The following is a 22,156-nucleotide window of genomic DNA, read 5'->3' on the forward strand; positions in this document are numbered from 1 at the left end:
AGAAAGGAAGGTACCTAGAGATTGGCAGAGATCATGTATAATCCCTTTATATAAAGGGAAGGGGGACAAAAGAGACTAAAAATTATAGAGGAATAAGTTTACTGAGTATACCAGGAAAAGTGTACGGTAGGGTTATAGTTAATTAGAGGTAAGACAGAATGTAGGATTGCGGATGAGCAAGGAGGTTTTAGAGTAGGTAGGGGATGTGCAGATCAAGTGTTTACAATGAAGCATATATGTGAACAGTATTTAGATAAAGGGAGGGAAGTTTTTATTGCATTTATGGATTTAGAAAAGGCATATGATAGAGTGGATAGGGGAGCAATGTGGCAGATGTTGCAAGTACAGTATATGGAATAGGTGGTAAGTTACTAAATGCTGTAAAGAGTTTTTATGAGGATAGTGAGGCTCAGGTTAGGGTGTGTAGAAGAGAGGGAGACTACTTCCCAGTAAAAGTAGGTCTTAGACAGGGATGTGTAATGTCACCATGGTTGTTTAATATATTTATAGATGGGGTTGTAAAAGAAATAAATGCTAGGGTGTTCGGGAGAGGGGTGGGATTAAATTATGGGGAATCAAATACAAAATGGGAATTGACACAGTTGCTTTTTGCTGATGATACTGTGCTTATGGTAGATTCTAAAGAAAAATTGCAAAGGTTAGTGGATGAGTTTGGGAGTGTATGTAAAGGTAGAAAGTTGAAAGTGAACATAGAAAAAGAGTAAGGTGATGAGGGTATCAAATGATTTAGATAAAGAAAAATTGGATATCAAATTGGGGAGGAGGAGTATGGACGAAGTGAATGTTTTCAGATACTTGGGAGTTGACGTGTCAGCGGATGGATTTATGAAGGATGAGGTTAATCATAGAATTGATGAGGAAAAAAAAAAGCGAGTGGTGCGCTGAGGTATATGTGGAGACATAAGTATTAGTCAGAGGGCTGAAGAGGGGTTGTTGAGGTGGTCTGGTCATTTAGAGAGAATGGATCAAAGCAGAATGATATGGAGACCATTTAAATCTGTAGGGGAAGGAAGGCGGGGTAGGGGTCGTCCTCGAAAAGGTTGGAAGGAAGAGGTAAGGGAGGTTTTGTGGGCGAGGGGCTTGGACTTCCAGCAGGCGTGCGTGAGCGTGTTCGATAGGAGTGAATGGTATTTGGGACCTGACAATCTGTTGGAGTGTGAGCAGGGTAGCATTTAGTGAAGGGATTCAGGGAAACCGGTTATTTTTATATAGCCGGCCTTGAGTCCTGGAAATGGGAAGTACAATGCCTGCACTCTAATGGAGGGGTTCGGGATATTGACGGTTTGGAGGGATATGTTGTGTATTTTTATACGTATATGCTTCTAAGCTGTTGTGTTCTGAGCACCTCTGCAAAAACAGTGATTATGTGTGAGTCAGGTGAAAGAGTTGAATGATGATGAAAGTATCTTCTTTTTGGGGACTTTCTTTCTTTTTGGGTCACCCTGCCTCGGTGGGAGACGGCCGACTTGTTAAAAAAAAAAAAATTAAATAAATCTTCACACCACCACCTAATCTCCAAGCTACAAATTCTATGGTTAATATAAAAAAAAATTAAAATGTAAAATTTTTGGAGATGACAAAGTGGAGCAAAGTAAGATGCTTAAGAGAAACTTGAACAATGTGTTTGCCCTAGAAAGAACTGCACTAATGCTGCCTGCTTTTAACCAAGGCAGTGTCCAGCCAATGTCCATCACAGTTTCCCCCAGCCACCAATCAAATCTTCAAGCACAAAATTCCCCACCACCACAGCTATAACTTCAGACACCCCTTCACACCCAAAACCTCTGATGAGCCAGATCAGGATGATATTTCCAAGGAATAGTCCTAAGAACTTCATCAACCTCATCACCTACATCCTCATGACCATTGTTACCAGCAAGACCATCACATCTTTACCTCATCCTTAATAAGGGGCCTGTCATCCAATTTTCTGCGTGCTCTCCCAAAAAATCGAAAAATTATGGAAATTGAGTTATTCATATAGAAAAAAACTCTTTGGCAACACAATGGTACAAGAATCAATGTTTCTACAAGAAATTATAGTCGTTTATATCAGGTATGGTGATGGCGATATGGGTAGCGCGTCTGCTCACAACCCATATATTTTTTGAAAATTTTTCCTTGTTTTTTATTACTTTTTCTTGCATTATTCTTTCTAATATAATAATTGACTATTTGGCATCATTTAAGAGTAGGCAGAGCTTATACGTAGACTTCTAGCCAATCAGGAAGCATCTGCGAACACCGGCAGTATTCCCTCTCCAGAGAGAGCCAGGAGAAATCACTTCATTATTATGCTTATATCAACTCTACGGCTTATTTATCTAACAGAATTGATCTAATATGATACAATAAACACTATAAATAACATACAAACATGTTATATACTCTAGACTGAATCAAATAGGCCATAATATAGCGCGAGTCCACCAGCAATATTTCGATATGAGTTACTCCTCTCCATGTCGTCTTTGAGTAAGAGAAAACGGTGTTTTGAAGAGGATAACTGCACTAGAACATCAGTTTACTAAGAAATACACTGAAACAAACGAGATTTTCGCGAATTTCTTTTTCCGAGACGGTGGGCCGGCTGGCGCTCCAGGCCAATATCTCGGAAGTAACTTATTCACTTATTTCGCTAAGGTACGCCTTTATTACTTAATTAAGTGGAATAATATTCACAGAAATGGTAAAATAAGGATTTCTCTAATTTCAAGAGAATTTTGGAAATATTCCAAATACTTTGGGATTTATGTGGGAGTAAAGGGCAGATTTTTTGCAACTTTCCAAGAACTAACAAACTTTATTTTTTTTTTTGTGTAATAAAGATAAGTTATTTAGAGGAAAGGTCTCGAGGACAATTCGTATTAGCATTGTTCTCTCGGCACCAAGTGTCCAAACAACCTTACGTCTTCCCATATAGGAATACCTTCCTGCCAAAGGGCATTTTCAGTAAATTAGTCCTTTTTCAGTCTTTTCTCAGTTGTTGTTTGAGGTATCTTATTGATAAATATTTACAGGAACTAGAGAAAACACTTCGTCTTGTGCACCAAAGCTGAAGGAAATCTGACGGTAAACAAAAAAGCAACAATTAATTGGATGACAGGCTCCCATCCTTAAAGGTATAGTACCCTCCAGTTATAACTTATATTACAATAAAACATATTAAGAAATTGCCGTAAAAAATATTTACCAAATGTGTTTAATTTAACTCCAATCTTTGAATACACTAATACCTCACGTTCAACCGAGTCTGCAGGATGGCTAGGATATTGTAGTTCAGAGAATAATCTGAATTGTGACACAATGTGTGTGTAACTGACAAAATGACCATTAATGAATGCAAATTTGTTTCCTTCTTTGGTAGGAGATGGACAATATGATAAAAAGAAATTTTCAGCTGACATCAATTGCAAGTGAAAGACTATAAAATGCTATAATTTTTTGAAAGATAAATCAAATTCATGTTCTTCAAATAAAATGTTTAGGAGCAACAGTGATAAAGCTTCTACAAGTTAGGAGAAGCAGGAAAGTTTTGATAGCTCAAAAATTTTACTTATACATACTCAGAAGTGTGTTTGTGGTAAACTAAAACCAGTGTATGGAATTAGTATGAGTATTTATGAGTATTTTATGAGTATTTATTTTCATATAGTCAGACTTGAGTCCTGGAAATGGGAAGTACAATGCCTGCACTTTAAAGGAGGGGTTTGGGATATTGGCAGTTTGGAGGGATATGTTGTGTATCTTTATACGTATATGCTTCTAAACTGTTGTATTCTGAGCACCTCTGCAAAAGCAGTGATAATGTGTGAGTGTGGTGAAAGTGTTGAATGATGATGAACGTATTTTCTTTTTGGGGATTTTCTTTCTTTTTTGGGTCACCCTGCATCGGTGGGAGACGACCGACTTGTTGAAAAAAAAAAAAAAAAAAAAAAATTTAGTATGATGTATGATCATAGACAACACACAAGTTTAGTGGAAAATCAGGACACTAGGAAAACAGTGACAACTAAAATATCAGACTTTAGAGTGCACACATGATTTACTCAGCATTAAACTACTGGTCTGTGTAAGCTGAGGAATAAAAGGTTACAGGCGAGAGGTTGGCCTCCAGTTTAGGGGTAACACAGTTTAAAAGAAAACCCTAGGTAAGTTGCTACATTTAAAAGTAGGCATAATGTTCACATTAGTTGGTGACCTAAAAAAAGCTTTCGACACAGTAGACCTCGGCATCCTACTCCACAAACTTGACCATTATGGTATAAGAGGCCATGCGCTTGCTTATTTCAAATCTTACCTTACTAATAGGTATCAGTATGTCACCATTAAAGACACAGCATCAACAACACAGCCACTTGATACTGGAGTTCCGCAGGGAAGTGTCCTTGGTCCCCTGCTCTTCCTCATATACATCAATGATCTTCCAAACGTATCTCAACACCTCAACCCCATTCTCTTTGCTGACGACACGACTTATGTCATCTCTCACCCTAATCTTGCCACCCTCAACACCATTGTTAATGAGGAGCTGATCAAAATATCGACTTGGATGACAGCCAATAAACTTACGCTTAACACTGACAAAACCTACTACATTATGTTTGGTAGCAGAGCAGGAGATGTGCAAATTAACATTAAGATCGACAACACTCTAATTGCCAGGCATAATGAGGGCAAATTCCTAGGCCTATACCTCGGCAACAACCTGAACTTCAGCACCCATATCCAACACATAACCAAAAAAGTATCCAAAACGGTTGGGATCCTCTCCAAGATACAATACTACGTGCCGCAAACTGCCCTTCTCACACTATACCATTCACTTATATATCCATACCTCACCTATGCTATCTGTGCTTGGGGTTCAACTGCAGCAACACACCTAAAGCCAATAATAAACCCAACAAAAAGCCGCAGTAAGAATGATCACTAAATCCCATCCCTGGCAACACCCCCCCCCCCCACTCTTCATAGATCTAAACTTACTCCCTGTTCAGTACATCTACACTTACTACTGTGCAATCTACATCTACAGGACCTTAAATTCCAATATTAACCTTGACCTAAAATGCTTTCTTGACAGTTGTGACAGAACCCACAGGCACAACACCAGACACAAACATCTCTATGACATTCCCCGTGTCCGACTAAACCTTTACAAAAATTCAATGTATGTCAAAGGCCTTAAAATCTGGAACACCCTACCTGAAAATTCTAAAACTGCAGACACATTCATCACCTTCAAAACTACCATCAGAAAACATCTTATCTCCCTGATACACCCTGTCAACTAATTACACGAATACCACCTGGTGGTTAACACTTACACTCACTCACCCATTTGACCATAAACAGAAATATCAATCTCAATCTCAAAATAATGAATCTTAACTAGTCATAAGTTGGCCTGTGATACTCCAATACTGAAACTATGTATAGTGCCAAAACAAAAGCATTCACATTGCTAAACTCACAAACTAGTATTTAGTCACTTAGCCATAATACCAACTTACCTCATAATTTTGTAATATTTTAAACTTAAGATTTAATTTAAGTCTGCCCGAAATGCCTAGCCATGCTAGATGTTCTAGTGGTACACTCTGTAATTATTATTTTACTACATGTAAACCACACAATAACCAAATTCTGCAAACTCAGCATTGTAATCCTTATAGAGAATAAACTTTGAATAGATGCAGAAACAGCTATAATTGTACCATTCAGGCTAAGTTACAGCAGTACATTAAACAATACAGTATTAGCTAGAATTGTACCAAATTCATAATGCCATAGAAATTACTTTAAGATATAAGAGAAATAAAAGATTCTCAGATATGGTGTGCACAAATGCTAATGATGGTCACAATACATAAGAAGTACTACTGTGTATAAGGCTATGAAAGTTGAAGCTCTAAAATATATAATCAATAAACAGCCTGATCATTACTATAGTAAGTAAATGCATGGTTTCCTCAGGTTATTTTCTGTGATTTGCTGGAGAAAATGTTTTGCATCAAGGTAAAAAGAACATGGACAAACTCTAGTGATTGCCAGGAACTGCTATTGTTGGACAATGCCTCTGCTCTCCAAGTTGGAATACAGGAGGTCCCCAGGCGCTGCAAACATCCACACGTACAACAGGGCACTTAAGAAGTAATTAAAGTTTTATGGCTGCCAAACTTCGATATGAACATTTGTGAAGAAAACCTCTGTATTACTGTTTTCTATATAAACTAGTTTCTAAGTTAAAACATTAAGAATAAAACTCTCACACACGTTATGAAGTTTATGTATATTAACCTCAGTCAATGGTTTTTATAGATGCATGCACAGTAAAGTACTTACCCCTTAACACCACATTTGCTGTCCAGCTTATGGACTGAGGGGCTATGTATACAGCCTAAAAAAAATTAAATAAATCTTTTCATAGGCAGGTTTTACTTAGTCACAGAAGTTGATGAATACAAGGATGAATATGGAGAGGAGACTGGGATATGCATGGACTGAAAATATTAAGAAAAGTTAAATGGCAGGCAACTGAAAGAGTACTTTACTACAAGGCCAAAGTATGGAGCAAAATTAAGAAAGATACATTGTAAGTCACATATGGAGGATTCCAGAGGAACCAATTCCAAACCTTTACAATGAACTTGCTCCTTACAAGAAAGGGTGATTATGGAACTGTGCAAACCACCCCTTAATGAAAAGCAAGAGTGCAATGGGTATACAGGGAAGACTTTTCAAAGACCTTCCATTAAACATAAGGGAAATTACCAAGAAACCCCTAATTTTAAGAGAAAACTTAATAATTAATGAAGTAAGTTCCTGATTAGCCAAGCTGTGGTGTCTGCATCAGACAGTGTGGTTGTTACGCAGTGAAATGCAGAAAAAATATTTTATATAACATAGTTCCAGGATTGAACTGAAAGCAAATGCGTTTTATTCCTGTCAGTCAGGCAGTGGCCAGGACAGGAGCAGATGAGAGGTGTTTTTAGTTCAGTATGTGTAGGAAGGCAGCTGGGCGAAGTCATGGGTTGGCGTTAGTGTGAGTAGGTGGTTTGGCAAGTTTTTTAGTGTATACTATAAGTGTTTGTGTTTAAGTGCTCTAATGTTTATTTGTAAGGCCCTAGTATGCAAAGGCCTGTTTATGCAAGAGCACTGTATGGAGTTTTGCCTGCTGGTAATTAGTCTACCAGGCAGAAGTGAAGAGGGGGGTGTGTATGTTACGGAGCCTCTCTGATGATTTATTTTGTTTAACTTATTAGTAGCAGTGTGCTAGTGAGCTAATGTGAACTGGAGTGTGGTGGTTTTTGGGAGTACATTGTAAGTTATATATAAGTTACTTATTATTAATATAGATATGTTTTTATATAGGTGAGTTTTTATCCTTCCTTCCTAATAATAATTAATATTGTTTAATATATGAGAACATGCTGGCCCAAAAGTTGCTGTGTTTTTCAATGTAATTTTATAACCCCTAGACAGCAGTGAGAGCAGCCTTTAGGAGCCAGGACCATTTTATTTAAGTTACGACATCAAAGTCATAACAGTGGTACAAGCACCATCAGCTTCACTGATCATGCTTTCAACAGAGGCCTGGTCTGGAACCAGACCATGGGGATGATAATCCCTGAAACAATATTTAGGTAGACTCAAGTAGTGGTGATGCACCAAGTGAATGACTGAGGGATTTCAATTATTATAATAAAAAAGAAGAGCTAAACCACAAGAATTATACAGTGCAGCAGGGCTGGGAAGGATGCAGGGTAGCAAGAGGGAGAGGGACGATTATTAGGTTATGAAGTGCAGCGGGGCAGTGGATAGTGCAGGGGTAGAGGGTAGCTGGAGATTAAGGTGGAAAGGACTGAGGAGAGTGCTAGAGACATCATCATCAGAGTTTGTGTAGTAAATCAGTTACTGTCAAAAAGTCAATGAGAGAGTCTGGATTAAAGGAGGGTCTGTCAGCAAGAAGGGAAGGTAAAGAAAGGGCAGCAGAGTGGAGATGACGTTGGAAGTAAATCCTGCGTGCTCGTTGATAGAGTGGGCAGTCCAACAGAATGTGGCTAACAGATCCTGGAACTTGACAATTCTCACAGAGAGGAACAGGATGCCTCTCCATGAGATACCCGTGAGTAAGACGAGTGTGGCTGATGCAAAGATGGGAGAGAGTAGTCGTCTCCCAACCTCGACACTGATGACAAGAAGATGGCCAGAAACATATACGTACTCGGTTTAACAGAATGAAGTTTGTTATGGAGCAGATCAGACCAACATTGTTGCCAACGGGTGTGAAGTGGGTAGCAATTACAGCAAAACAGTCCATGAATGGAACACCTCTATATGAAACCGGGAGGTCATGTACTGCTGACTGTGCAGCAGTGTCTGCCTGTTCATTGCCCTGTACGTCAACATGACCAGGGACCCAACAATAAACAATATCTCTGTCTTTGCTAGAGATATGGAGTAACCAAAGTTAGATACGAAGAACTAGGGGGCGAGGTGTATCTAATTTCCATATAGCACTAAGGGAGTCTGAAACGACCACAAATGGTGACACAGGCATAGATGCAATTCGGATGAGTGCTACAAGAATGGCATACAATTCATCCGTAAAAATGCTAGCTGAGGGTAATAAATGCCCTTGCACAACACTGTCTGGAAACACTGCTGTGAATCCGACACCATCAGAAGACTTAGAACCATCAGTGTACACCACGATGGCATGAGAATGAGAGCAGAAGTGGTCAAGAAAAAGAGTGGAAAGCCACTGTAGGTAGTTGGGCTTTCACGCATGACAGTGGGAAAGAACAGACACGAACAGCCGGAACTTCTCAAGGGGGCGGGGAAAAGTGAGACGCCACATGAACATAGAGAGATGGTAACTGAAGAGAAGACAAGAGCAAATGTAGGCGGAGAGAAAGGGGATGGAGTAAACAGGGGCGATGAACAAATAAAGAATGTCTACTAACATCAGTGACTATCCTATATACGGAAGGATTGTAGAGGTCATGAGATCGAACATAATAGTGAAGGCAATGAGCATCACGGCAATCAGACGTGGATGGAAAATTTGCTTCTGCATAAAGGCTCTCAACAGGGGATGAACAAAAGGCACCAAGGCACAGACGGAGACCTTGGTGATGTATAGGATCTAACTTAGACAGAGTTGCAGGAGAGGCTGCAGAATAGATTTGGTCACCATAATCTTGCTTGGACAAGACTAGCGTGGAATGCAAACGGAGGAGAATGTGACGATCTGCTCTCCATGAACAATGTGCAAGAACCTTAAGGAGATTTAGCTGACCATGGCAAGTTGTCTTTAACTAAGAAATGTGAGGTCTCCACGTCAGCCGGTGATCAAAGAGCATTCCCAGAAATCTGACGGTATCACATGTCGGAATATGCGAACCATGTAAGTACAAGGGAGTATCCAGTATAAGTGGGGATCTAGTGAAGGTATTATTATTATAATCAAAAAGAAGCGCTAAGCCACAAGGGCTATACAGCGCTGCAGGGTAGGGAAGGAAGCGAGGGTATTGGATGGCAGAAGGGAGGAGGGATGATCAGCAGGTTACAGAAAACAGCGGGGCAGGGGATAGTACGGGGGTAGAGGGTAGCAAGAGATTGAAGTAGAAAGGGCTGAAGGTATCAGAATTTGTGAAGTAAGTCAGTTGTTGTCAAAAAGTCAATGAGAGAGTCCGGATGAAAGGTGGGTCCATCAGCGAGAAGGGAAGGTAAAGAGAGAGCAGCGGAGCGAAGACGATGACAGAGGTAAATTCTGCGTGCTCATTGATAAAGTGGGCAGTCCAAAAGAATGTGGCTGACTGATAATGGAGCTTGGCAATTCTCACAGAGAGGAGCAAGACGCCTCTCCATGAGATATCCATGAGTAAGACGAGTATGGCCAATGCGAAGACGGGAGAGAGTAGCCTCCCAACCTCGACACTGGTGATAAGAAGACGGCCAGTAACCTATACTCGGTTTAATAGATTGAAGTTTGTTGCCGAGCATAGTAGACCAACATTGTTGCCAACGGGTGTGAAGGTGGGAAGATATTGCAGCAAAATAGTCCATAAATGGAATACCTCTATAAGAAACTGGTAGGTCATGTACTGCTGACCGCGCAGCAGTGTCTGCCTGTTCATTGCCCTGTACGTCAACATGACCAGGGACCCAACAAAAAACAATATCTTTATGCTTAGTAAAGATGCGGCGTAGCCAAAGTTGGATACGGAAGACTAAGACAACCACAAATGATGACACAGGCATAGATGCAATACGGATAAGTGCTGTAAGGATGGCATATAATTCAGCAGTAAAAATACTAGCCGAAGATAGTAAATGCCCTTGTACGACGCTGTCCGGAAACAATGCTGCGAATCCTACGCCGTCAGAAGACTTAGAGCCATCTGTGTACACAGCAATGGCATGAGAATGAGAGTGAAAGTGGTCAAGAAAAAGAGAGCGGGAAGCGACCGTAGACAGTTGGGCTTTCGAGCAAGGGAGGGAGAAAGAACAGACTCGAACAGCTGGAACTTCCCAGGGGGGTAGGGAAAAGTGAAATGCTACATGTACATAGAAAGGTGGTAGTTGAAGAGAAGACAAGAGCAAATGAAGGCGAAGAGAGAAGGGATGGAGTAAACAGGGGCGGCGAACAAATAAAGAATGTCTACTAATATCCGTGATCATTCTATAAATGGAAGGATTGCGGAGATCATGAGAGCGTACATAGTAGCGCAGGCAATGGGCATCACGGCGATCGGATAAGGATGGAATGTTCGCTTCTGCATAGAGGCTCTCGACAGGGGAAGAGCAAAAAGCACCAAGGCATAAACGTAATCCTTGGTGATGAATGGGGTTAAGGCTAGAGAGAGTAGCAGGAGATGCCGCTGAATAGATCTGGTCACCATAATCAAGTTTCGATAAAATAAGGGTGGAATGTAGGCGAAGGAGGGTTCGACGATCAGCTCCCCATGAAAGATGAGCAAGGGTTTAAAGAAGGTTCAGCCGGCTGTGACAAGTTGCCTTCAGAGAGGTAATGTGAGGTTTCCAGGATAACCTACGATCAAAGAGGAGGCCCAGAAACTTGACTGTATCACGTTCAGGGATACAGGAGCCATAGAGGTACAAAGGATGATCGGAGATGACAGAGCGTCTAGTGAAAGTAATTTGGTGGGTTTTAGTGCTGGAAAATTTAAACCCACGTGTGGTGGCCCAATTGGAAACACGGTCGACTGCATGTTGGAGAGAAACTGTAATGAGGTGACAGTCAGCGCCTGCACAGGCAATAGCGAAGTCATCAACATAGAGTGATGACCAAATATTTGATGGAAGACTAGAGGCCAAATCATTAATAGCAAGGAGAAAAAGTGTTGTGCTCAGAACACATCCCTGGGGGACACCTTCAGCTTGGATAAAGTCCGGGGAGAGCACATTATTAACCCGAACACAGAAATGCTCGTCAGTTAGAAAGTTCTTAAGGAAGGATGGTAGATTGCCTCGAAGGCCTAAGGAGTGGGCTTGGGCTATAATATTATACCTCCAAGTTGTGTCATATGCCTTCTCAAGGTCAAAAAATATGGCAATAACTGAGTGGTTATTTGCGAAGGCATTACGAACATACGTATCCAAGCGTAGTAAGGGGTCTATGGTAGAACGTCCCTTACGAAAGCCATATTGACGAGTGGAGAGACTGTTGTGTGTCTCTAAATACCACACTAAACGTCTATTTACTAGGCGTTCCATTACTTTGCAAACTGCACTGGTAAGTGCAATGGGGCGATAGTGGGAGGTTTCATGTCCCGTAGTGCCTGGTTTGCGGAAAGGGAGAACAATGGCGGATTTCCACAGCTGTGGAAGAACTCCTTGTGACCAAATAAGATTGTAAAGGCGTAATAGGACTGCAAGGGCTGACTGATGTAAATGTTGTAGCATACGAATATGAATGTCGTCGGGCCCAGCTGCCGATGATCGACAAGCTGAGAGTGTTGCCTCCAGTTCTTGAAGTGTAAAAGGCACATTATACTGTTCTTCTCTGAGAGAAGAAAAGTCCAAGGGTGCTAACTCTCTGGCAGACTTTGAGGAAAGAAATGAGGGGCATAGATGGAGTCCCTGAGAAATACGGACCAGATGATTGCCAATTTCATTGGCAACATCTAGTGGGTTTGCTATATCAACACCGGCAACCCGCAGAACAGGAGCCGGGTCAGGAGAATATTTACCACTCAGTTTTCGTACTTTTTTCCAGACTGCACTCATAGAGGAAGCAGAGGTGATGGTGGAGACACAATCTCGCCAGCAAGTGCGTTTAGCGTCACGGATGACACGGCGAGCGATCGCACGCTTCTGTTTAAAATCAAGGAGTCTCTCTGTGGTTCTATTGTACTGGTACCTGCCCCATGCAGCGCGTTTCAAACGTACTGCACGAGCACAAGCAGGAGACCACCAAGGCACGCATTTCTGAGAATGCCTGCCCGAAGTTTGGGGTATAGAATGAGAAGCTGCGGTGAAAACGGAGGACGAGAAGAGGTGTAAAAGCTCATCGATGGAGGACGAAGAAGGAACCTCTTTAAAAACAGTTAGGTGTGAGTAAAGGTTCCAATTTGCCCGATTAAATTGCCAGCGTGGTGTGCGAAGAGGTGGTGAATATGAAGGGGAAGTAAGAATGATTGGGAAATGATCACTGTCATGTAAGTCCGGGAGAACAGACCAAGTGAAGTCTAATGCGGCGGAGGAAGAGCAGACTGAGAGATCGATGCAAGAGAGAGTATGAGTCCGAGGATCAAAATGGGTGTGAGTACCTGTATTTAAAACATGGAGGGGGTGGGTGACAAGAAAAGCCTCTAACTGAATTCCACGGGAATCACAGTGAGACCCCCCCAGAGGAAATGGTGGGCATTAAAATCACCAAGTAACAGAATCGGTGGCGGTAATGACGAAACAAGGAAGGCAATATCCGGAATAGATAATGCCCGAGAAGGAGAGAGATATAAAGAACAGAGCATATACCACCTATGTAAGTGGATACGGGCTGCTGTGTAATGCAGCGAAGTATGAACAAATAGTTGATGGTACGGAATATCAGTGCGTAGAAGAAGGGCACTTTCATTAAAGGTCCCATCAGGAAAAGGATCTGAAGAATACAATAAATTATAGCCTGAGATGGGAGAAATAACAGCAGAGTGTAATTTTGGTTCCTGTAAGCAAACACCAACAGGGGCAAACTGGGAGAGTAACATCTGAAGTTCACCCCGATTACCCCTGAGGCCGCGTATATTCCACTGTAAATAGGCCATGATTGGCAATGATAAAGATACTTGAAATCCGCAGGTAAGGGTTCCTACGGACTAGAGGGGTTAGAAAAGTCCACATGCGGAGGCAGTGGAAAACGTTCAAGCAGCGAAGGAACGGTGCGCTGTGAAGAAAGGAGTTGCGCAGATAGAGCAGAGGAGAGAGAAAGAGCGGAAGGTGGATCAGTGTCCATTGATGGTTTGGTCTCTGCAATATATTCAGAGATTGCTTCAAGTGTTTCTGAATTCAGAGACGTTGTATGGGAGACAATATTGGAAATGGTAGGGGGAGGATGAGTAAAGATTGGAACTGTATTGGACTGTACCAAGGTAGGGGGGGCAAAAGGGTGGAGGGAACTGGAGAAGCGTGGCAGGGGACAGAAGAGGCAGGAACCTGGGAGGTGGCAGAAGAGGAAGAAACTTGGGAGGGAACAGGAGAGGAAGGTACAGTACGAGGAGGGTGAACCTCTACACTTGTAACTGAGCCAGTGAAAGGGGGAGAACCAGGGACAGAGACAGGGAGGGTAAAATGAGGAGGTGGAAGATGGGTAGGAGGTGTTAACGGACCTTTTTTTGACTTTTGATTAGTAGAGGGACGATTGGGAGGAGGTGTCGTACGAGGTCTCGTCAATACTGAGGCTTGTGAGAGAGAACTCGAAGAAGCGAGATCAGACTGAGGCGTTGAAGTAGGGACGTCTGAGCCGAGGACAGCAAAAGGATTAGATACAGGAGTGACTATGGGAGAGGTAACCACAGAGGTGGGTGTAGAAGATGGGATACCAGAAGTGGGGGGACGTTTTGAAACACGGGAATAAGAAACACGTGGGAGTCTCCCTTGGAGGCGGAGATGAGAAACTGCCATGGCATAAGGGAGACCTTCTGTCTCTTTGAGGTAAAGGATTTCCCGCTCGTTTAAATAGACTTGACAACGGCGAGAGTACGAAGGGTGAGCCTCGTGACAGTTAAGGCAAGAGGGAGATCGATTGCAAGACGTATTAGAATGGTCATCGGCACCACAGACTGGGCATTCGGCGATATATCTGCAATATTTCGCTGGATGGCCAAATCGCCAGCAATTTCTACACTGTTGTGGTGTAGGGATCACCTTTCGAACTTGTAACCGATGTCCTGCTATATAAACTGAGGATGGGAGTTCTCGGCTGTCAAAAGTTAAACGAGCCACATTGCTAGGGTATCGTCTCCGCCCGCGGGCAGGAAGAACGTAAGTGTCTACCTTGAGGATTGGGAGATCTTGGAGTTTCAGCTGTTCAAGAATGTCAATGCCACATGTCTGGAAATTTTGTTGAACTATGGTATGGGGATGAATGACGGTACCACTACAAGAATTGAGGGAATGATGTTTTTCAAGAGTGACAGGAACAGTATAGATATGGGAAAGACGAGAGAGCTCATGAGCCTGGGTAGCATTCTGTACGGTAATGATGCGCATACCGCTCTTAAGAGCATGAAAAGAAATATCTTTACCAATATGGCGTAGGAGTGCCTTGCCAATACTGTGGTCAGAAAGATAGGCAGTAGAGGAAGTCGGTCATAAAGTGAAGAATTTAGTCCATTGTTCAGTCTGAAACTGAGCGTGGAAAGGTAGTGAAGGACGTGTCGATCGTTTCTGAGAAGAACGAGAAGGTGGAGAAGTATCATCAGCAGGTAATTGTCGTTGGCGTTTAGGCGTGGGACCAGAGTTGGTCCGACGTGGAACGGGTCGGCGATTTGAAAATTGCCACACCGTAGAGGGAGAGGCCGGAAGCATAGTCAGAGGAGAGCGAAGGTCCGATAAATCAAAGGAGTCAGTCGAGGCCTCAGTACCTGAAGCGGGTGAGGAAATAGCACCGGCAATAGGTACAGAGGCATGAGGAGTGTCTGAAGAGTGGTCCAAAGACGAGGCGGAGTCAGAACGGGGTGCAGTATCAAGAAGGGGCCCGGGGGTAGTAGGTTCATGGACTAGGGCTGCCATGGTTAGGTTACTTCTTTCTTTTTGTTTTTAAGAAAAAAAAAAGAAAGAAGAAAAGAAAATAAAAATAAAAAAAAGAATAAAAAAAGGGGGGACCGGGGAGGGACAGTTCCTAGGAGGAATGAAAGGGCCAGAAATCTCCCTCCGCGCCCAAGAGGACCTCAGCACCGCAAGTAGCGCAGATGCAGCATGGAACCCGTGCCATACCCTACCCATCATGCTAGTAAACTAACAATCCGGGATAGCAACCTCACATCTGCCGAGCTACCTCGGTGGACAAAAGAGAGGGCGGCCGGATATCCGCCACAAAGCATACCTCCTTCGGCCACCACCCCCGGAATCCGAAAGGTGGCTTCCAGATACACCCATCGCCCAAAAGACACCCAAAGCTACTCCGGGATACAGGAGAGGGATCGGGACATCCCCAGGCGATCCAGATTCCACGGCAAACTACGCCACCGCCAAGAACCTCAACGGAATGGGATAGACCCCGGTATCCTTTCCCCTACCTAGGAACTAGCGCGCCTGTGGGAGCAATCCCAAAGGCCAAAAAGAGGAAGGGCAAAAGGGAGGGGTGGGGAGGAGGAGGAGGAAAGGAAAAAGGGGAGGATGGGATAGGGAAGGGGAAATTGGGGGGTAATTAGGTTCGGTCTGAGGAAGAGGACCGACAGGTCCAATTCCTCAGACCAAGAGCCTCTTCACCATGCCAAGGAGCCCCCCTTGAAGAGGTCTAGTGAAGGTAATGAATTGGGTTTTCATACTGGAAAATTTAAAGCCATGAGAAGTGGTCCAATGGGAGACTCAGTCTATCACAACCTGAAGGGAGGCTGCTACTAGTCGGCAGTCAGCGCCCGAGTAAGCTATAGCCAAGTCATCAACATAAAGTGATGACCAAATATGCGAAGGAAGAATAGAAGGTAGGTCATTTATAGCTAAGAGAAAGAGTAGTACTTGAGGACACAACCTTGTGGGACTCCTTCAGCTTGTACAAAGTCCAAGGAAAGCCCCAATACGGACCCGAAAATGTCTATCGGACAAGAAAGCAGCGATGAAGTTTGGTAGATTACCGCGGAGGCCTAAGGAGTGGGCTTGGGCTAGAATGTTATACCTAGATCGAAAAAGACCGCTAGGACAGAGTGGTTGTTAGCAAAGGCATTTCGAATATACGTATTGAAGTGGAGCAAGGGGTCTAAAGTAGAGCGGCCTTTGCGAAAGCCATATTGGCAAGGGAAAAGGCTGTTGTGTGTCTCTAAGAACCAAATCAGACATCTATTCACCAATCGTTCCATCACCTTGCGGACCACACCGGTCAGGGCAATGGGACAATAGCGAGAGGTGTCAAGCTCTGAGGCACCCGGTTTGCGAAACAGTAGTACAACAGCTGGTTTCCAGCGTTGTGGGAGAACCCCTCTCTCTCAAATTAGATTGAAAAGATGTAAAAGAATGGGAAGGCCCGTAGAATGGAGGTGTAGCATACTGATGTGGATATCAGACCCTGATCCACCATGAGGCCTGGTCTCAGACCGGGCTGCGGGGGCGTTGATCCCCGAAACCCTCTCCAGGTAAAGGATCTGAAGACTGTAATAGAATGTAGCCTGAAACGGGGCGAATGACAGCAGAACAAATTTTGGGCTCTTGCAACCCAACACATACTGGGGACAACCAGGAGAGCAACACTTGGAGTTCTCCTCGATTCCCCCTAAGGTCACGAATATTCCATTGTAAAAAAGACATTATGTACAGAAATAAAACTGGCAACAATAAGAAACGATAAAACCTATGGGCTTTTAGGATCTGTAAAGTCAATGTGTGGGGGTAATGGTAAGTGTGCAAGGAAGGAAGAATGTGAATGTTGCGGAGGAATAATGTATTGCGAGGGTTGCAAAATAGAAGGGGTAGGAGGAGTCATGTTGGTCTCCATCGGGGGTGTCGTCTCCGCAATATAGCTGGAAATAGCGTCTATCATCTCTGTTGTTAAGGAAGCTGACGATGCCATGATGTCAAGAGACAGGAGAGGCGTTGCAAGGAAAGGTCAGAGTAACTATGGAGGCAACTAAAGAGGTCTAAGGGGGGCAGGGAGTATGAACCTGGAGAGATGCATCGGCTGGGGTAGAAGAGGCTTGCAGTGTAACAGGAGAGGAAGGAGGTTGAACAGTAACTATGGAGGAAGACAGGGGAGAACAGGAGAAGAGGGGACTACACGAGGGAAGGGGTGAACCTCTACCTTTGTGTGAGAGCTGGAAAGGGGGTAAGAATGAGGCTCTGAGGTAGGAGATATATTCTGTGCAGGTGATGGACAAGATGAAAGTGTAGGTCTGCGAGGTCTCGTAGACTGAGAAGGTAGGAGTGTCAGAGGATAAAACTGGAGAAGAATTAGAAACTGGGGCGACCCCGGAAGACACAGATGCAGAGGGATCGGGAGGCGGGAGGACCGTCGAGGTTAGAGGTCTTCAGGCTACCCGAGCATACAGGACACGAGGGAGTTTACCTTAAAGGTGGAGCTGAGAGACAGCCATAGTGTAAGTGAGGCCCTCATGCTCCTTAAGAAAACGAATCTCTCGTTCATTACAATAAACCTGGCAACGGCATGAAAAGGAAGGATGAGGTTCCTTGCAATTGAGACTAGAGGGAGGAAGACTACAAGACATACATTGGAATGATCTGCTGCACCGCAGACCGGGCATTCTGCCGCAGATCTGCAGTGCTTAGCAATTATGACACTGTTAGGGAGTGGGAACTACTTGACGGAACTCTAGGCGATGGCCTGCAATATAGACAGAGGACGAAAGTTCATGGCAATTGAAGGTTAAACGAGTGATGTTACTAGGAAAATGCCTCCACCCACGAGCAAGCAGGATGTACATATCTACCTTGAGAATAGGGAGGTTCTGAAGGGCTAATTGTTCTAAAATATCCTTGCTGCAAGACAAAAAATCACTCTGTACAATGGTACGTGGTAAGACCCCAGTACCACTGCAAGAATTAAGAGTAGCGTGCTTACAAATGGTGACTGGTATGTTATCTATGGAAGTGATATGGAAGACAGTATGAGCTTGCTCTGAATTCTGCACTGTTGCGACACGTGCACCGCTTCGAAGAGCGTGGAAGGATATATTTTGGCCAATGTGCTGTAAAAGTTTTACCAATTCTGTGATCAGAAAGATAATCAGTTTGAGACGTCGTTTGTAAAGAAAAGAATTTTGTCCATTGTGTACTCGTTAGTCTGTTATGTAAAGGCAGTGAGTGTCATGTATGTCGTTTTTGACTGGTCATCAACGAACTGTCATCAGTAGGTTGTCTTGGACACTTAGGAGTAGAACCAAGGGAGATGGGCAATCCAAGAGCCGTCGCACTGTATTCGGGGAAGCCAGACACATTGTGAAAGGAGTGCTAGAAGCAGCATGAACAGAAACGGGTGACACCGCAGCACCTGAAGCAGGTGACAAGGTGTCACCAGCAGAAGGTACAGGGGTATGAGAAGAGCTGAGAGAATGGTCCGATAATAAAGAGTGGTCAAAACAGGGTGTGGGATCAGAATGGGGCCTGGGAGGAGGAAAGAAGGATTTCACAGGGCGAAGACTCCATAATAATTGGTGCATCTTCTGCTATATCTTCTTTCTTGTTATTTTAAGAAAAAAAGAAAGGAGGAAAGAAAAAAAAGAGGGACATCGGAGGGACAGTCGCTAGGAGGTATGGAGGGGCCGAAAGCTCCTCTCTTCATCCGAGAGGGCCTCGAGCCCACTGGCAGTGAAGATGCAGCATGGAATCCATGCTATACCCTACCTTTCACGCCAGTAAACCAGCGCTCCAGGAGAGCAGTCTCCCATCCATCGAGCTATCTCGGTGGACAAAAGACAGGATGGTCGGAAACCCACCACCCAGGCAGCTTCCAGAGATACACCCATCATCTAAAGGACATCCCGCCCATGATCTGGAAATCCAGGAAGGGAGCAGGGCATCCTCAGACAACTCAGATTCCACGGCAAACTACACCACCCCTGAGGGACCTCACAGAGTGGAACAAAAACCCCAGAATGCCACCCCCTACCTAGAAACTGTAATGCCAGAGGGGAGGACCCCAAAGGCTACAAACAGGACAGGAAACAAGGGGAGGGTGGGGAGAAGGGAGGAAAGGAAAAAAAAGGAGGGGGGGGTATTGGAAGGGAGGATTGGGGGATAATTAAGTTCAGTCGGAGGAAGAATACTGAAAGGTCCAATTCCTCAGATAGCCTTTTTACCGCTACAAGGAGCCCCCCCTTAAAGACGTGAGGGATTTCAAAATACATTCCAGAAAATGAATAGGGAAGCTGTAGAGGGACCTAAATCCAGTACCACAAAACACTATAATATACTCTATGCATTTGTAGTTAAAGTATCCCATCTTTAGTACAAAATTTAATTAATATGTTTTAAAGTTATCAGCAGCTGTAGCACTTACTATCTTTTCTTGAAACTTATTCCAATGTTCTATCACTACTAATGAAGATCTTTCTAGTACTGTACTGTATTCTCTGGGTGCCCCTTAGTTATTTTTGGTGAAGACAATTGTAGTTAAGTCCTTTATTTGTACACCATTTTATCCATCAATGAGCTTTATCAAGTACAGTACATTCTGAAGCTATAGCTCTAGTTGGGTCATGGTACTATAAATAAGAATTTCAATGCATTCATGTCTTTTTCACCAACTGTTGGAAGTTTACCATTGTCTCCACATTTTTTTTTCCTTAGGTTATAGCCACTACCTCCTATTCTTTGTTGACAGTGCTAGGAAATCTTCCTTATCAATTCTTCTGTATCCTTTGATAATCTAAAATATGGTTATCACATCCAGCCTTTTCCTCCTACAACCAAGTGAGGGCATTTCTAATGGCTTTAATCTTCCTTTGTAACTTCAGTTCTGTCAGTCTTTTTGTAATGTCTCTGAACTTAATCAAACTTATCTACATGTTTTCAAGTGAAGGCAGCAAATTTTAAATCTGGTCAAAAGCATGTTGGGAACAGCATTTTCAGGATAGTTGAACACTGATACTTGGGACCCTGCTGGATGCTATCAACAGTTGAAGATGACACAGGAACTTATAAGTAATTCAGTAAAACTATAAGCAAATGAAAACACACACATTTGTGGTTTGAACTCTAAGCAGATACTCCAGCTATAGTTCTACCTTTGGAAGCCAAGACTGCTTTTGAAGTAAATGTTAGTGTACAGGAAGTTAAGTTTTACTGCATATTGAAATACAATTATATTTTAACAGTATAACAGTGTGAACAAACATCTTTTCTTTATTTCTTGAAGTTACATTATTCAAATATAAAATTATTGTAATGCAATATGAAGTCTGAAAATGAAATATGTATTCCGCAACTAAACAGAGCATTATAATGCAGATGTCATTATAATGCAGATGTCTTTGCTTAGGCAAGAATGAAGATAATATTTTCCTCTCACATTTTGGGTTATATAATGTACATCTGTTATTGGTTCAAGGGATCATTCTCCACGAGGTCATCTTGGACTAGGCATCAAACTGGAAATGAAATAATGTATTACAAGAATAGGATCTTTTAACCCTTCCAGGGTTGGTGCCGTACTAGTATGCATAAATTCTAGCACCTTCAAATCTAGCGAGAGAAAGCTGGTAGGCCTACATGTGAATGAATGGGTCTATGTGGTCAGTATGCGAGGTACAAAAAATCCTGCAGCACACAGTGAATGAGAGAAAAAACTTCGACCGTGTTTTTGGTTTAAAACAACAACTTTGCCGTGCATTTTCGTATGCTATTTATGGTTGTATTCTAGTTTTCCTGGTCCCCTTTTATAGAATGGAAGACATATTATGGAAATAGAGATGATTATGATTGGTTTCACAATGAAAAGTACCTTGAAATTGAGCTCAAAGTAGCACAAATGTTTGATTTTTGCCAAAGTTCAAAGGTAAACAAATCATGCCACACGCCCAATACACATCAACTGGTGAGTGTAATACAGTGGACCCCCGCCTTACGAATGCATCGCCTTACGTTAAATCCGCCATAAGAAGCATCTGAATGCAAAAATTTTGCCTCGCCTCACGATAAAAAACTCGTCTTACGTGATTTGCCCAGGACGCGTCCCAAGTGTGGCCTCAGCTGTCCCATGGGTGCCAGTGTTTACAAGCCAGCCAGTGTGGTCGCATCCACGCATACATTCAGTACATTTCACCTTATCCCAGTGTTTTTTGTGCTTGTAACTGCAAAATAAGTCACTATGGGCCCCAAGAAAGCTTCTAGTGCCAACCCTGTGGTAAAAAGGGTGAGAATTAGTATGGAAATTAATAAAGATTTTGAAGAGTTTGGGGCTAACCCTGAGAAGCCTATGCCAGTTGTGGAATCCATTGTGCCTACTTCAAAGATTAAGGAAATGTGTGCAAAGTGGGTTGAAGTGCAAACCTTTATGGATGAAAATCACCCTAACACAGCTATTGCAAGCCATGCTGGTGACTATTACAATGACAATGTTGTGGCCCATTTTAGGTAAATCTTAAAGGAACGGGAGGTACAGACCTCTATGGACAGATTTGTTGTGCGACAAAGGTCCAGTGACTCTCAAGCTGGTCCTAGTGGCATTAAAAGAAGAAGGGAAGTAACCCCGGAAAAGGACTCACCTCAAGTCCTAATGGAAGGGGATTCCCCTTGTAAACAATAACAACTTCCACACACTCCCCTCCTTCCATCCCATCAATCATCACCAGATCTTCAATAAAGGTAAGTGTCATGTATTCTATTCTTAGAATAGTAGTAACTGTGCATGTCTTCTTCAATTTGTGTGTATTAAAATTAATATTTCATGTGGTAAAAATTTTTTTTTTTCATACTTTGGGGTGTCTTGCACGGA

The 22,156-nt window shown here is 43.0% G+C and overlaps 1 protein-coding gene across 4 annotated transcripts in view; it reads right to left on the bottom strand.

Annotated features, from left to right (window-relative positions):
• Positions 1-22,156, bottom strand: part of LOC128691376 (streptococcal hemagglutinin) — a 257,026-nt gene that overhangs the window by 25,643 nt on the left and 209,227 nt on the right. Inside the window, exon 10 of one of the 4 annotated variants that reach the window (XM_053780221.2) lies at positions 19,450-20,810. The exons of the other annotated variants lie outside the window; for them this stretch is intronic. Within the exon in view, the coding sequence (XP_053636196.2) occupies positions 20,806-20,810 (5 nt within the window). The 3' untranslated portion in view covers positions 19,450-20,805. Of the gene's footprint in view, positions 1-19,449; positions 20,811-22,156 lie in introns of those variants that run through there. 4 annotated transcript variants of the gene reach the window in all.

This window comes from Cherax quadricarinatus, chromosome 36 (genome assembly GCF_038502225.1).
Source record: "Cherax quadricarinatus isolate ZL_2023a chromosome 36, ASM3850222v1, whole genome shotgun sequence".
Taxonomy (NCBI): domain Eukaryota; kingdom Metazoa; phylum Arthropoda; class Malacostraca; order Decapoda; family Parastacidae; genus Cherax; species Cherax quadricarinatus.